A 13,118-nucleotide genomic window follows, 5' to 3' on the forward strand; every position below is an offset into this window, starting at 1 on the left:
ACCCTTCAGGAGGCCAAGACTTTGCATGTTCAGGAACAGATCACCGTCAGCGTCCCAGACCACTTCACAGGACTGGGGGGAAATAACCACAACTTCCCCTGCACTTAGTTCCTCCCTCCAAAGGGCTGTTGAACCTCATCTGGAAACAGCTGGAAGGCAGCAGTTTACAGGAAACCAAAACAACAACCATATAGCACAGAGTGTACCAGGGAGTTAGGCAGCCAGAAGGAGGAGGCCAGGGGACACACAGGAAGTTGGTTAGAAAGCCCGTGCCAGAAACAGTCACGCACAGAGGAAGGAGGCCAGGAGGGGAGGCCCTCCTGGCCTTCCTCTTGGCCAAGGAGAAGGAGAAAAACGGCAAACAGGGGTGAAGGCTCAGGCCCCAGCGAAAGGAGAGTCAGGCCACCTCTGAGGGAAAGTCTTCCTCCCTGGTTGCCCCCTAAGGGATCCTACTTCTCTGAAAGCCAGCCAGTGCTCATGACAGACAGCTGAGGGCAGAAACTCCCTCCTGTTCCCGGGCTGCTTTCTAAACCCGAGGCTACATCCCAGCCCACTGACTGGTTTTGAGTCATTCCTGTCACGCTGTACCAAAGTCCCACACTGCCAACTCAACTTGAGGGCCATCCACACCAGCCTCCCACCGAGAGGCAGAGCACCCTCTGGAGAAGTTACTCGGCAGGCAGGCAGGCAGGCACCCACTGGGGACCTGCAGTGGCAGGACCTGGGCACAGGGAGAAGCAGTAAAGCAAGAGAACCAGTAGGGTGGGAGGTGCTAAGGGCAAGGTAAGTCTCCAATCACACTAAGTGTGCATTTTGCAATCAAGAAAGTTAATTGAGCAATGGCCAGTTGCCAAAATACTTTTGAAAGAAGTGTGTGTGAGGCGGGGAATGCCATTGCTAAAATTCCTTTAGGTTATCTAAACTGAGGGCAAAAGGGAGACTGGTTTATTCTTTGCTAGCCCATACCTCCTGCAACTCAGTCATCCAATCTCTCCCTGTATGTGGAGTTTATATTAAAATAGAGAAGAGGATTAAGTTCTTTTAATAAAACACATTCCTGTCTTTCACTCCTTGCTTTGTGTGAGAGGGCTCTCTCACATGGGGCATATTCCAATGGAAGCGCTCAACATTTGAGATGGTGTAAGCAGAGCTACAAGGAAGGCCGAGGGCCGCCGCCTCAATGTCATTTGTTTAAAAACAGAAAACAAAACAGAACATCTTCACAGGCCCGGTGCCAGCTCAAACTGGCAAGACCAGAGCGGCAAAGCAGAGCCGGACCAACGCGCCATTAAAGGGTAACCTGCTGCAGCCATGTGGCAAACAAACCGCCAGGGAAGGCCTCGGAGAGGAAATGGGAGGGTGGGGGCATTTCAGGAACATAACAAAGGAACAAATGGATTAATCATTTATTCCAGAAGAGGGAAATGTCACCCCGAGTCCCGTATCTAGCGTTTCGACTTCCGGTAAATGGGTAATGTTTTAACTTGGATGTAGTCTGGGCTCATGGCTCTCCCCCCAAAAAAAGGGGGAGGGGGTGGGAAATGTTCCCCTTCTTTACACTTTTCTGGGATCTCCTAGGAAACTTCCTGGGCTGCCTGCAGAGAACAGCCTAGCCAGCCTGAGCCAGGCCAGTTCCTGAATGAGTAACCCCGCTTCGCAGAGATGCGACCCAGGGGCGAGCTCGGGTGCAGAGTCGCCTGAGGCTAAGACCTAACACCGGGAGGAAGGGAGAGAATGGAAAGCGAGGCTCTGGCATCTCAGTGCCTCCCCTCTGCCCCAGAGCCAAAGCCACACACGTCAGGGTGGTGTCTGGGATGCCTGCCCTCCACACGGGCATCTCCGTATAATGTTTCAGGGCCGGGCCAGCGAACCCTCCGGCGTGCCAGGAGGACAGGCTGCCCCTCCAACAGCTGTGGTTCCAGAAGTCTTCCTGGGAGACGCCCAGGGCCCCTCCCAAGCTGGGGGTGCCAGGAGACCCAGCCTCCCAGTGCTGGGACAAGAAAAGGAGCCTTCCGCTAGGAGCCAGACACCCTGCGGCGGCGGCGTCAGGGAGCGCGGCAACCCATCCACCTCCCATCCCCACAGCGGCCGAGCCAAGCAGGTACGACGCCTTCATCCCCTCTTTATCCGGGAGGAGAGAGGCTCCCACCGTTCCAGGCTGGCACCTGCACCGAGCCACCACAGCCGGGCAGGTGGTGGTCTGACGCTGGAGTCTGGGAGGAGGGGCGAGCCCGCAGGGACACCTCGTTCCGGTCCCAAATCGGTGGCGGCCTCGGGGACACCGGGAGGAGGAGGGCACGGGTGGGGAGCGCGAAGCCGGAAGAAGCGGAGCCCTGCTGGCAGGGGAAGAGGCCGGGACCTCGGACCCATAAACCCTCCCAAAAAGCGGGGGGGGAGGCGGGGGCGACCCCGAGGGCCTGCGTGGAGTCAAGGGGTCCGTCCCCCCACAAGGCGGCCCAGCCCCCCCTCGGCTCCCCCCCCCAACGCTGGTTTTGTCAACGCAGGAAGCGCGGCTTGACAGGTGGGGCCGGACGGCGTCGCCGGGTCCCCTACCTGTAGGCCAGGGTCATGCACTCGAAGAGCTTGGTGAGCGAGGCGTCGATGGACAGGTGGCAGGAGCTGGTCTTGCCGAAGCTGTAGGTCTGGCACGTCTGCTTGTTGACCGTGTCGAAGTCGTAGCCCTTCTTGGGCGGGTGCTCGCGGTGCGGCGACGACACCATGAAGTGGCCGCTGTGGATGATCTGCTGGCGGCGCGGCGGCTCCTCGCGTGGGCCCGGCGCGGCCCAGGGCGGCGGCGGCGCGGCGCTGGCGCTCGCGGGGGCCCGGGCCGCGGGGGCCGCCCCGGAGGCGGGCGGCGGGGACGGCTCATCCGTGTCCGAGTCGTCGTCGTCGTCCTCGGGCACCGGGAGTTTGAGCAGCACCGGGCGGCCCCGGCTGCTGGGCCGGCGCGGGGAGCACATGAAGACGTCGGCGGCCATGGGGGCGCCCGGCCGGGGGCATCCCCCGGGGCTCCGGGGCGACGCGGGCGGCGGGCGAGGCTGAGGGGGACGCCGGCCCGGCCCGCGCGCCGACTGCCCGCGAGCGAGCGCGCCGCGGGGCGTGATGGGGGGCGGGGAGGGCGCGGGCCGACCGGGCCGCCTCGGCGCCCGCCCCCGCGTGACGTCAGCATCGCGTCTCGGCCAATCGGATGCCCGCCTCGGCCTCTTAAAGGCGCAGGGGAGCCTTTCGGTATCTAGGCGGACAAAAAGAAAAAAGAAAAAAAAAACAGGCAGAGCCGGGGCCACGCCTCTGAGCCCCGCCCCCGCCGCCCCTTCCCCTCCGGGCTGTCCGGGTGCCCGGGAGACGCGGTGGCCGGGTGGTGTCCGTCGCCAGTGTCCTGGCCTAGAGGAGGCGCAGGCCGAGCCTGCGGCGCTGACCCCGCCCCACGCTCCGGGGAATCGCCCTGCGGCCGAGCTGCGGGCGGGGCGGGGCGGTCCCTCCACGTGGAGGGTGGGGGTGGGGCTCCCCCTTCGCGCCTCTCCTGGCCCCCGACCCCAACCCCAACCCCAACCCCAACCTCAACCCCATACCCAACCTCAACCCCAACCCCAACCCCGCTTTCTCCTGCAGAGCCCGGAACTGCGTCCTCAACAGCTCCTCCCTGATGCTGCGGGGCGCCGTGGTGGCTGTCCCCATTTTACAGATGAGAAGACTGAGTCCCAGAATACAAAAAGGCATTTTTCCGACCGTGAAAACAAAGTCAAGGAAACTTCTCTCCGAGACCTCGCTAAACACAGAGGTGGCTCTGCCAAGTGGAGGCGTTTTTTTCCTGGGAGATCGCAGTCTGTCCGTCCGTCCGCAGAAGCGCTTGTTTTAAGATCTTAAGTTTGGAGGGCGAGCCAGGGAAATTCTGAGCCAGAGATTTGTTTTCCGTCCAGTGGGGGAGCAGTTCCTATGCACCAGAAAGTTGTGACAGTTAAAAAAAAAAAAGAAATAAATAAATAAATAAAAAGGAAAAAAAAGAGTACAAAGTGCTCAGACACAACACCTGGCCCAGGATGAGTGTTCAGTACGTGTGCAATGTAGAAGTAGCTAAATAATGCCGATACCCAACCACTGTTGACCTACAGGAACGGCAATTTGGTATGGTTCAATCTAATGGTTAACGCTTCTAGAAAGCTGAGAAGGTTTTAGGAACTCAGAGCCAGCCTGGGGTGGGAGTAGTGTGGGGAGAGGGGGCGTGTCAGGGCATCAAGAGGCCCAGTGAGGCCCCTGGGCCCAGAGCACGCACCCTGGCCCCAGCGGGACCTCCGGAGTCCTCCAGTGACTCACCCTCCCCTACTCTGAAGCCAGTTTCGCTTCCACATTTGGATGCAGGCTGAGCGCCTCGCCCCTCCCTCCTCCTGAAGGGGAGGGTGCTGAGGATGGAGGGGAGGAAGGGCTCACCTAACTGGGCGGCACTCACTCCTTTCCTAGATGTCTCTCCAGAGGAGGAGGAGGAGGAGGAGGACGCCACCTGGGACCATGGCTTTGAACACTGGTTGCAAAAATCTGAAGCTGCCAGCCTATGATTTGCCTTCTTTCACCTGGAAATGTTTCTTCCTGGTCAACTCTTAAATGTCCAGCTTTCACTTCTAGAATTTTAGCCTGAGGATACTTGTACAAGAATGAGGACTGCAGTGCCGTTTATAAAGCATGAACAGGAACAATGTAATGTCTAACAAGAAGGAAGTCAGCCGAAACCAGTTTGGCTCAGTGGTAGAGCGTCGGTCTGCGGACTGAAGGGTCCTGGGTTCGATTCTGGTCAAGGGCATGTACACTGGTTGCAAGCACATCCCCGGTAGGGGGTGTGCAAGAGGCAGCTGGTCGATGATGTTTCTCTCATCGACGTTTCTAGCTCTCTAGCTCTCCCTTGCTCTCTGTAAAAAATCAATAAAACATATTTTAAAAAAAAGAAAAAAGAAGGAAGTCATTGGGTTATATATGGCCACAAATACAATGAAACACCACATATTAAATGATGTATGTGTATATATATTGGCATGGGAAAAAGTCCATAAAATATTGGATGGAAAAACAACTTTTAAAAAGTTATCAGGCCCTAACCAGTTTGGCTCAGTGGATAGAGCACTGGTCTGCGGACTCAAGGGTCCCAGGTTTGATTCCGGTCAAGGGCATGTACCTTGGTTGCGGGCACATCCCCAGTAAGGGGTGTGCAAGAGGCAGCTGATTGATGTTTCTCTCTCATTGGTGTTTCTAACTCTCTATCCCTCTCCCTCCCTCTCTGGAAAAAAAAAATCAATAAAATATATTTTAAAATATATAAATAAAAAAAGTTAGTAGCACTAGCTGGTTCTGCTCAGTGGTTAGAGTATTGGCCAGCAGACCAAACGGTCGGAGGTTGGGCAGGTAACTAGGTTGCAGGTTTGATCCCTAACCCCAGTTGGGGCCCATGTGGGAGGCAACCAATCTCCCTCTCCTTCCCCCTCTTCCCTCCCTTCCACTCTCTCTGAAAATCAATGTAAAAAATAACCTCGGGTAAGAATTAACAAAACAAAACAAAACAAAATTAAAAATTATCAGTAATTTTATATCAAACTCAAAAATAAATAAATTCATATATTTATGTGTATATGTCAGAGAGTGCACTGTGTTAACTAACACCAGTTATCTGCTTGGATGGGGGCAATTTTTATTTTTCTTCTTTTTTTTTAAAGATATTTTAAAAATATATTTTATTGATTTTTTACAGAGAGGAAGGGAGAGGGATAGAGAGTTAGAAACATCAATGAGAGAGAAACATTAATCAGCTGCTTCTTGCACACCCCCTACTGGGGATGTGCCCGCAACCAAGGTACATGCCCTGGACCTGAATCGAACCCGGGACCTTTCAGTCCGCAGGACGGCGCTATCCACTGAGCCAAACCGGTTTCAGCTAAACGTTGTTGTTGTTTTGTTTGTTTTTAATGTGACTTATTTGCTAACATTTTAAAAACCGACAGAAACATCAGGATGTCAGGATTTCCTTGAACTATCCGAAGATCTGACAACACAGGGCCCATATTGTCTCCGCTTTGTAGGGGCTGGAGCAGAGGAGCCTCCATCCCCTTCAGACACAGCACGTGCTCCCCAGCTTCCCACCGGCCCCACCACGCCCTGCTGTCCCTGTCGTGGGGTTTGCTGGTCTGCATCGCCTGCTTGGTCCCTGGAGGCATGGGAGTCTGAGATCCCCGCTGGCCTCATTGCGAACTGAGTGCTCCTCCATGGGTCAACTTCCTACATGGTGTGAGTGAGAGGAGCCGGTCCGGGAAAGGGGAGAGGCCAGGGAGGAGGAGGATCGTGAGGGTCAAGCCGAGCCGCGTGGAGACCGAGAAGGGGAGAGGGCTCTGGGGACAAAACTTTCACAATTTGGGGATAATTAATACCCACGTCACAGGGTAGTTGTAGGGATTGAGTGAATTAAGGTACGTAAAGTACTTCAACCTGCCTGGCACATAACCTATGGTGTGATGTCGGCTGTTATTGTTTTGTTTTGTTTTATTCTCTTAGCAGTTCTTTAGCAAAAGCAGAAGTAGGTATGAATGACCTACAGTAACGTTCCCTCTTTTTTGTGTACAATTGCACGAGCTGGACAAACATATAGTCAGGTACTCACCGACGCCAGCCATGACATGAAATAGTCCTAACACACACACCCTTCCCTGCCCTCTGCAGGAGTCTGCCCCTCTCCCCACCCCAGGGTCCCCAGCAGCCACCGATCGGCTTCCTGCCTCTATAGCTCTGCCTTTTCCAGAATTTCATATAAATGGAACCATTCAGTAAGCAACCCTGAGTCTGGCTTCCTTTCACTCAGCCTAACACATCCAGATCCAACCCCATTACTGCGGGGAGCTGCCGTCCATTCCGTTCTATTTCTGAGAAGGGTTTCGTGTTGTGAGTACAGCACAGCTTGTCGATCCGTTCACCAGTTGAAGGCCATTTCAGTTGCTTCCAGTTCTTGGTGATTGCGTACGAGGCCACTGTAAACATTCCCACACAGGCTTCCGTATGTGTTGGTTTCTCTTAGGTAAATAGGAGTGGGACTGGCCGGCTTGTGGGATAAGTTTGTATTTAACTTTAGAAGGACCTGCCAAACGTTTTTCTCAATGGGTGGTACCATTTTCCCTTTCCACCAGCAAGCAGAATCTCCATCTCTCTGCATCCTTACCAGCATTTGGTATGGTCTCTCTTTCTAGTTTTTTGTTTGTCTGTTTGTTTTTAAATATATTTTATTGATTTTAGAGAGGCCCAGAGAGAGAAACATCAATGGTGAGAGAGAATCATTGACTGGCTGCCTCCTGCACACCCCCTACGGGGGATCAAGCCCAGGCATGTGCCCTTGGCCGGAATCAAACCTGGGACACTTCAGTCTGCAGGCCGACGCTCTATCCATTGAGCCAAAGCATCGTATTTCATGTGCTTATTTACTTTCTGTACATTTTCTTTGATGATGTGTCTGTGCAAATATTTTGCTAGGTTTTTTAGGGGGTGCGTGCTGGCTTTCTTATTGACTTTTGAGAGTTGTTGTTTTTTTTAATTTTTAAAAAATCTTTATCGTTGCCCAGTTAGCATACTCCGTAGTTAAGCGTCAACCTATGAACCAGGAGGTCACGGTTCGATTCCTGGTCAGGGCTCTCTCCCAGATTATAGACTCAATCCCCACTGTGGGGCGTGCAGGAGGCAGCCTATTGATTCTCTCTCATCAGCGATATTTCTATTTCTTTCTCCCTTCCTTTTTGAAATCAATAAAAATATATTTTAAATTTTATTGTTGAAAGTATTACATATGTCCCCCTTCTGCTCTCATTGACCCCTTCTAACCCACCAGAGAGTTCTTTATATAGTCCAGATACAAGTCCTTTATCTGATACGTATTTTTGCAAAGATATGCCTGTCTGTGGCTTGTCTTTTTATTCCCTTAGCAGTTCTTTAGCAGAGAAGACGTTTGTAATTATGATGAAGTCCAATTTATCAATATTTTCCTTTTATAGTTAGCACTTCGATGCCTAAAAATGTTTTGACTAACCACCAGATCACCAAGACTTTTTTCTTATGTTTCTTCTAGAACTTTTAGTTACATTTGGGCCTAGGATCCATTTTGAGTGACGTTTTTAAAAAAATATTTTTATTGATTTTTTTTTTACAGAGAGAAAGAGAGAGAGATACAGTTAGAAACATTGATGAGAAACATTGATCAGCTGCCTCCTGCTCGCCCCCTACTGGTGATGTGCCCGCAACCAAGGTACATGCCCTTGACCAGAATCGAACCTGGGATCCTTCAGTCCGCAGGCTGATGCTCTATCCACTGAGCCAAACCGTTTAGGGCTATTTTGAGTGACTTTTGCCAGCTATAAGGTGCAAGGTATGGGCTGGGGTTCACTCAGGCTTGTACAGGCATCTCCAGTGGTCCCAGCATCAGTCACTGGTTGGATATCCGCAATGATCATTAACACCATCAGGACCTCAGGTGTCCTGGGGTCAGGGTCAGCCAGGGGGCCTCCTGGCCCCGCACACTCCTCAAACCTGACAGTGGGGCCTCTTGCCGCTCTTTGCCGGCAGAAGAATTGATTTCAGGTGGCGCTCCCGCCTCACTCGCCTCCTGAATCTTTTTTTTTACAGGAAACAAACCGTGAAAGGGCAGGGAGGCCTCGCGGTCTGGCAACATCCCTTTGAAAATAAACAAGCGCGGGAGCTGGAAGGCAGCCGCCTCTCTGGGGACCACTTGGAGAAACAGTCTGAGGCCCGGGCATCCGCCGCACGTGGCTCTCCGGCCCGCCAGACAGCAGGTCAGATACGGGGACGCAAAACAGGATGCTTCGTGGTCATTCAGTGTCACCTCTGGCCCCGGAGACCCCGCCCCGCCCCCTGACAGATCCCTTTGCCGGGCCAGGTCATGCTGGTGGGGAGCATCTGATTGTGGGGGGGCCTGGAAGACTCCTGTGGGTGGATGGCCCTTGACAATCTGGACAGCCAGCCTCACACACCCCCTAAGGGAAACTGAGGCACAGGGGAAGAAGAAAGAGAGGCATTTCCTGGGCTTTATTCAACTCATTTTACACCCCCAGGAGATTCACCCACTTCAAGAGTACACTTCAGGGTGGGGTGGGAACCTGATGGAGGGGGGAAGAAATGAGGAACCTTTGTAACAATATGAACAATAAAGATTGATTAAAAAAAAAAAAAGAGTACAGTTGAAAACATTTCCTCCTTCCTCTCTGCAGCTAATCTTTGTTCCCAGCCCCAAATAACCCAAGTCCTAATTTCTGATGGCATACTTTTGCTTTTTCTAGAAATTTCATATAAATGGGATCCAGTCTGCAGTCACGGGTGGATTTCAAGCCCGAATCTAACAAGGGAGCAATGAGCCAGGACAGCAAGCACGCCCACCTGCACCCTGGGCCTTCCCTGCGTGCTGGGTCACCTGTGGCACCGTCGTATCTGAATCTCAGTCTTCACATCTTTAAAATGGGGCTACAGCTGAAACCGGTTTGGCTCAGTGGATAGAGCGTCGGCCCGCGGACTGAAATGTCCCAGGTTCAATTCCGGTCAAGGGCATGTACATTGGTTGCAGGCACATCCCCGGTAGGGGGTGTGCAGGAGGCAGCTGGTCGATGTTTCTCTCTCATTGATGTTTCTAGGTCTCTATCCCTCTCCCTTCCTCTCTGTAAAAAATCAATGAAATATATTTAGAGAGAGAGAGAAAGTGTAACTCAGAGGGCAAGCCCAAAGCAGTTGGGCAGGGGGTAGGGGGGAGGTGGTGACTCTTGCTTTCTCTGTGCATCATTTTCCAGGAACTGGAATTCTGGAGTCTAAACATGCTTGAGGATAATAGCTACAGTGGTAATGACAATAGCAGCGAATGTTTATTGAGATTCTCTATGTGCCAGGGCTCATCCCAAGCGTTTTACATGTTTTAATTCATTTAATCCTCACAACCGCCCGAGCAGGCACTATTATTCTCCCCATTTCCCAGCTGAGGGGACTGCGGCCCAGAGGCGTTCAAATACGTACCCGAGGTCACACAGCTCTAAGGTGCGGCAGCTCTGAGGGTTCCAGAAGAGGCTGCTTCCGAAGTCCACAGCGGGCCCATGTTATCCTCCGTTTAGTTCCCGGTGCCAGCTGGGAAATTTCCGAGTCCTTGTCACACGGGCACATGGAAAGAGGAGCGGTGTGGAGGGGAGAGGAACGCTCCCAATTAGGAGTCAGAGCACCATCTCAGCACCCACTCCTCCTGGGTTTGCCCAGGAGACACCTCACATGGGGCCTCCTGTGGGAAAGACCCACTGAAAGCAGACTGAAACTATCACGGGCATGGACTGGCTCACAAAACTGGAACGTTCAGGAGAAGGGCTGGCTCAGGGCCGGCTGGGACCAAGTGCTCCAATGCTCCTCTCAGGCAGCTCACACTCACCGTCTTTCAACTCTCTCGGGGGCTGCCTTCATTTTTAGGCAGGCTTCTCCCCCACCTTGGGGGAGGGGGCGTCAGCAGCTCCATTTCACACTCCAGTAGAACTTTCCCCGACAGTTCCCGCAAAGAATCCCAGGGCTGACTCTCATTGGGCCACTTTTGGTCATGTGATCACCCTGGAAACCAATTGCTGTCCTTAGGGGGAGGGACCTAGACCTGGGTCACACGGTCATCCATGGGACTGAGAGTGAGTGAGGGGGCCCTCTACTGGAAGAAGAAGGGACTGCAACTGGCAAAGGCAGCTGGTGTCTACTTATGGGCCTCCAGCAGGGAACTGTGCATTCCTCACCCGGAGTGGTGTTGAAGGCTTGGTGCAATTCCTCCTTGAAACCAGCCACCGACCTCCATGACACTCAGGTGATCCAGAACTCTTACCTGTCTCCCCAGCCTACCTGTCCCGTCCTCCTGCCTACAGTCTATGCCTCACATTACCTCGGGGCGCACAGCCCCTCCAGCCAACACGCCGCCTGCTGCTTGGCCTACTGCCCCAGTTCCCTGGTTGTCCGGCCCCACCTCCAGTCTGACCTTTTCCAGCCCCTGCCACCCTGGCAAACCCCGCCCTCCGTCCAGCAGAGCCCTGGCTCAGAACCTCCAGCCACTCCTTATCAACGAGGGAAAATAAGCTTCTCAGCCTGGTGCCCGGGCTTCCTCCACCATCCCAGGAGCCTTCCCAGCCACACCATCAAAATCATCTCCCCCAGAACTCCTCACAAACAGCCAGGCACCTTGGGGCAATGGTCAGCAAACTCATTAGCCAACAGAGCCAAATATCAACAGGGCGATGACTGAAATTTTTTTTGGAGAGCCACGTTTTTTCAACGTAAACTTCTTCTAACGCCACTTCTTCAACCTGGACTCGCCCAGGCCGTGGTAGTTTGTGGAAAAGCCACACTCAAGGGGCCAAAGAGCCGCGTGTGGCTCGCGAGCCGCAGTTAGCCGACCACGGCCCTAGTGCACACAGACTGGCTCACTTCTCTGCCCCGAGGGAAAGGGTCAAGTTTGCATCACTGCTGACCAGGGCTCAGCACACACGTGGCGCTCAATGGATGCATGGAAAGCCTGCAAAACTGACTGCTCCTCAGCATGGGGAAAGGAGAGGAAGTCGGACAGCTCCAGACAGACAGGCAGGCAGGGAGCTGAAAAAGCCAGAGAAGCCAAGAGAAACACAGAAAAGTGGAAACAAAACGCCTGGGAGGCAGCGGTCTGGGGGGTGTGGTGGGGGGAGAACGGCAGAGAGAGGGGGAGAGGCACAGGGAGGCGTCTGGGAAGCAGGGACCTCCATCCAGGACGGTGACGCCGGCAGCAGGCGCTCAGCGAGGGCGGGAAGGGGGGCCGGTGAACGCGTTTTGGTTGCTAAGCAAACAGGCCCCTGTGCCCGGTGTTCCGTCCGGCTGAACTTCCCACGTCGCGAGTTTATTTTGCTGAGCAACCAGCCCCAGTGAAAACACCGGGGCGTGTTAGAAAGCAGAGGGGTGGGGCGCGGAGGGGCACAAACACGGAGGGAACATGTGCCTGCAGGGGGGCCACGGGGTGAGGTGTGGAGCAGGCTCCGCCTGAGCGCTCCCCTTTCCCGGTCTCCGCTCCCCCGGGGCCCGGGACAGGTGCAAGAGGAAGTGAGGCTGGACCGAGAGAAATAAAATAAAGACGTCAACTCAGAGAGGAAGTCTGAGCGGAGAGGGAAAGGCCCAGCTGCTGGGAGGGGGAAAGGTGCCCGGAAGGTTCTGGCTCTGCTCGGAGCACCGCACCAGATGGCGAGTTAAGACAAGTCAGGACAACACGCCTGGGATGTGGACTGACCTCTCAGAGGCCTGGCCACGGGCCCCAGCGGCCGAGCCCGGGACAGACCCTGGTTGGAGTGTGTGTGTGGGGAGAAGGGGGGTGGGGGGGAAGTTGGGCAGGTGTGGCTTCTAAACTGGGGCTCCGATCTGCTGCATGACACAGGCCTGAGGTTGCTCCCCGTGATAGGGTGACCACCACACCTGCCCACGGTACCCACCGGTACCTGATGGCAGCAGCCGGCACGCCGGTGTGCCAGGACCTTAGGGCGTCCTGCACCCCGCGCGGGCCGGAGGCCAGGGCAGGGGCCGAGGGACGCTCCCGCCATCAGCTGGATTTCACCTTTTATTGACGACGGTCATGATCCAAATTTTTTATTTTCATTTCCTGAAATGGAACCATTGTACATTGTACAAACCCATACCTACTGATGGAATAAATAAGTGAAAAATTATACTGCTGTACAGCACACCAAAAGAAAAAGAAAAAAAGAAAAATCGTAAGAGAAAACAACAACAAAAAAATCAGGTAACGTGAACAAAAGGTCTGTATGCCTCTAGCCAGGTCCTTGGCGGTCGAGAACCTGCCCGGCCACGCCGCCGTTGGAAACGGGAGGTCACCCCCCGCGCAGCGGCGGCCGGCCTTCCGGGCGCGGGTGTAAGTGCCAGCACTTCGTGGAATGTGTAGCCACGGCGCCCCCGGTCCGGGGGAACGGGTTTGTCCTGGGAGCCCTTGAGGCCACGGGGCCTGGTGTCCACGGAAGGCACAGGGCCCCATCCTGGCCGGGCCAGCTGCAGGGTGGGCGGGGGCCAGCGGCTCCAGGGAGCGGGCCGCGGGGAAGGAAGCACATCTGGAT

At 54.5% G+C, this 13,118-nt stretch overlaps 1 protein-coding gene and 1 long non-coding RNA gene across 2 annotated transcripts in view; one reads left to right on the forward strand and one right to left on the reverse strand.

The window, feature by feature from the left end:
- LOC118725258 (MLX interacting protein) overlaps positions 1–3,098 on the reverse strand; it is a 47,403-nt gene extending 44,305 nt beyond the window's left edge. The window contains exon 1 of the mRNA XM_036448836.2: positions 2,554–3,098. Within this exon, the coding sequence (XP_036304729.1) occupies positions 2,554–2,978 (425 nt within the window). The 5' untranslated portion in view covers positions 2,979–3,098. The remainder of the gene's footprint in view (positions 1–2,553) is intronic.
- Positions 1,518–9,570, forward strand: LOC123652849. The gene is made up of 4 exons (XR_006742367.1): positions 1,518–2,101; positions 3,610–4,584; positions 8,638–8,804; positions 9,309–9,570. It is a non-coding gene; the product is annotated as an uncharacterized LOC123652849 (long non-coding RNA).
- The last annotated feature ends 3,548 nt before the right edge of the window (positions 9,571–13,118 follow it).

This window comes from Pipistrellus kuhlii, unplaced genomic scaffold (genome assembly GCF_014108245.1).
Source record: "Pipistrellus kuhlii isolate mPipKuh1 unplaced genomic scaffold, mPipKuh1.p scaffold_m20_p_20, whole genome shotgun sequence".
Classification (NCBI taxonomy): domain Eukaryota; kingdom Metazoa; phylum Chordata; class Mammalia; order Chiroptera; family Vespertilionidae; genus Pipistrellus; species Pipistrellus kuhlii.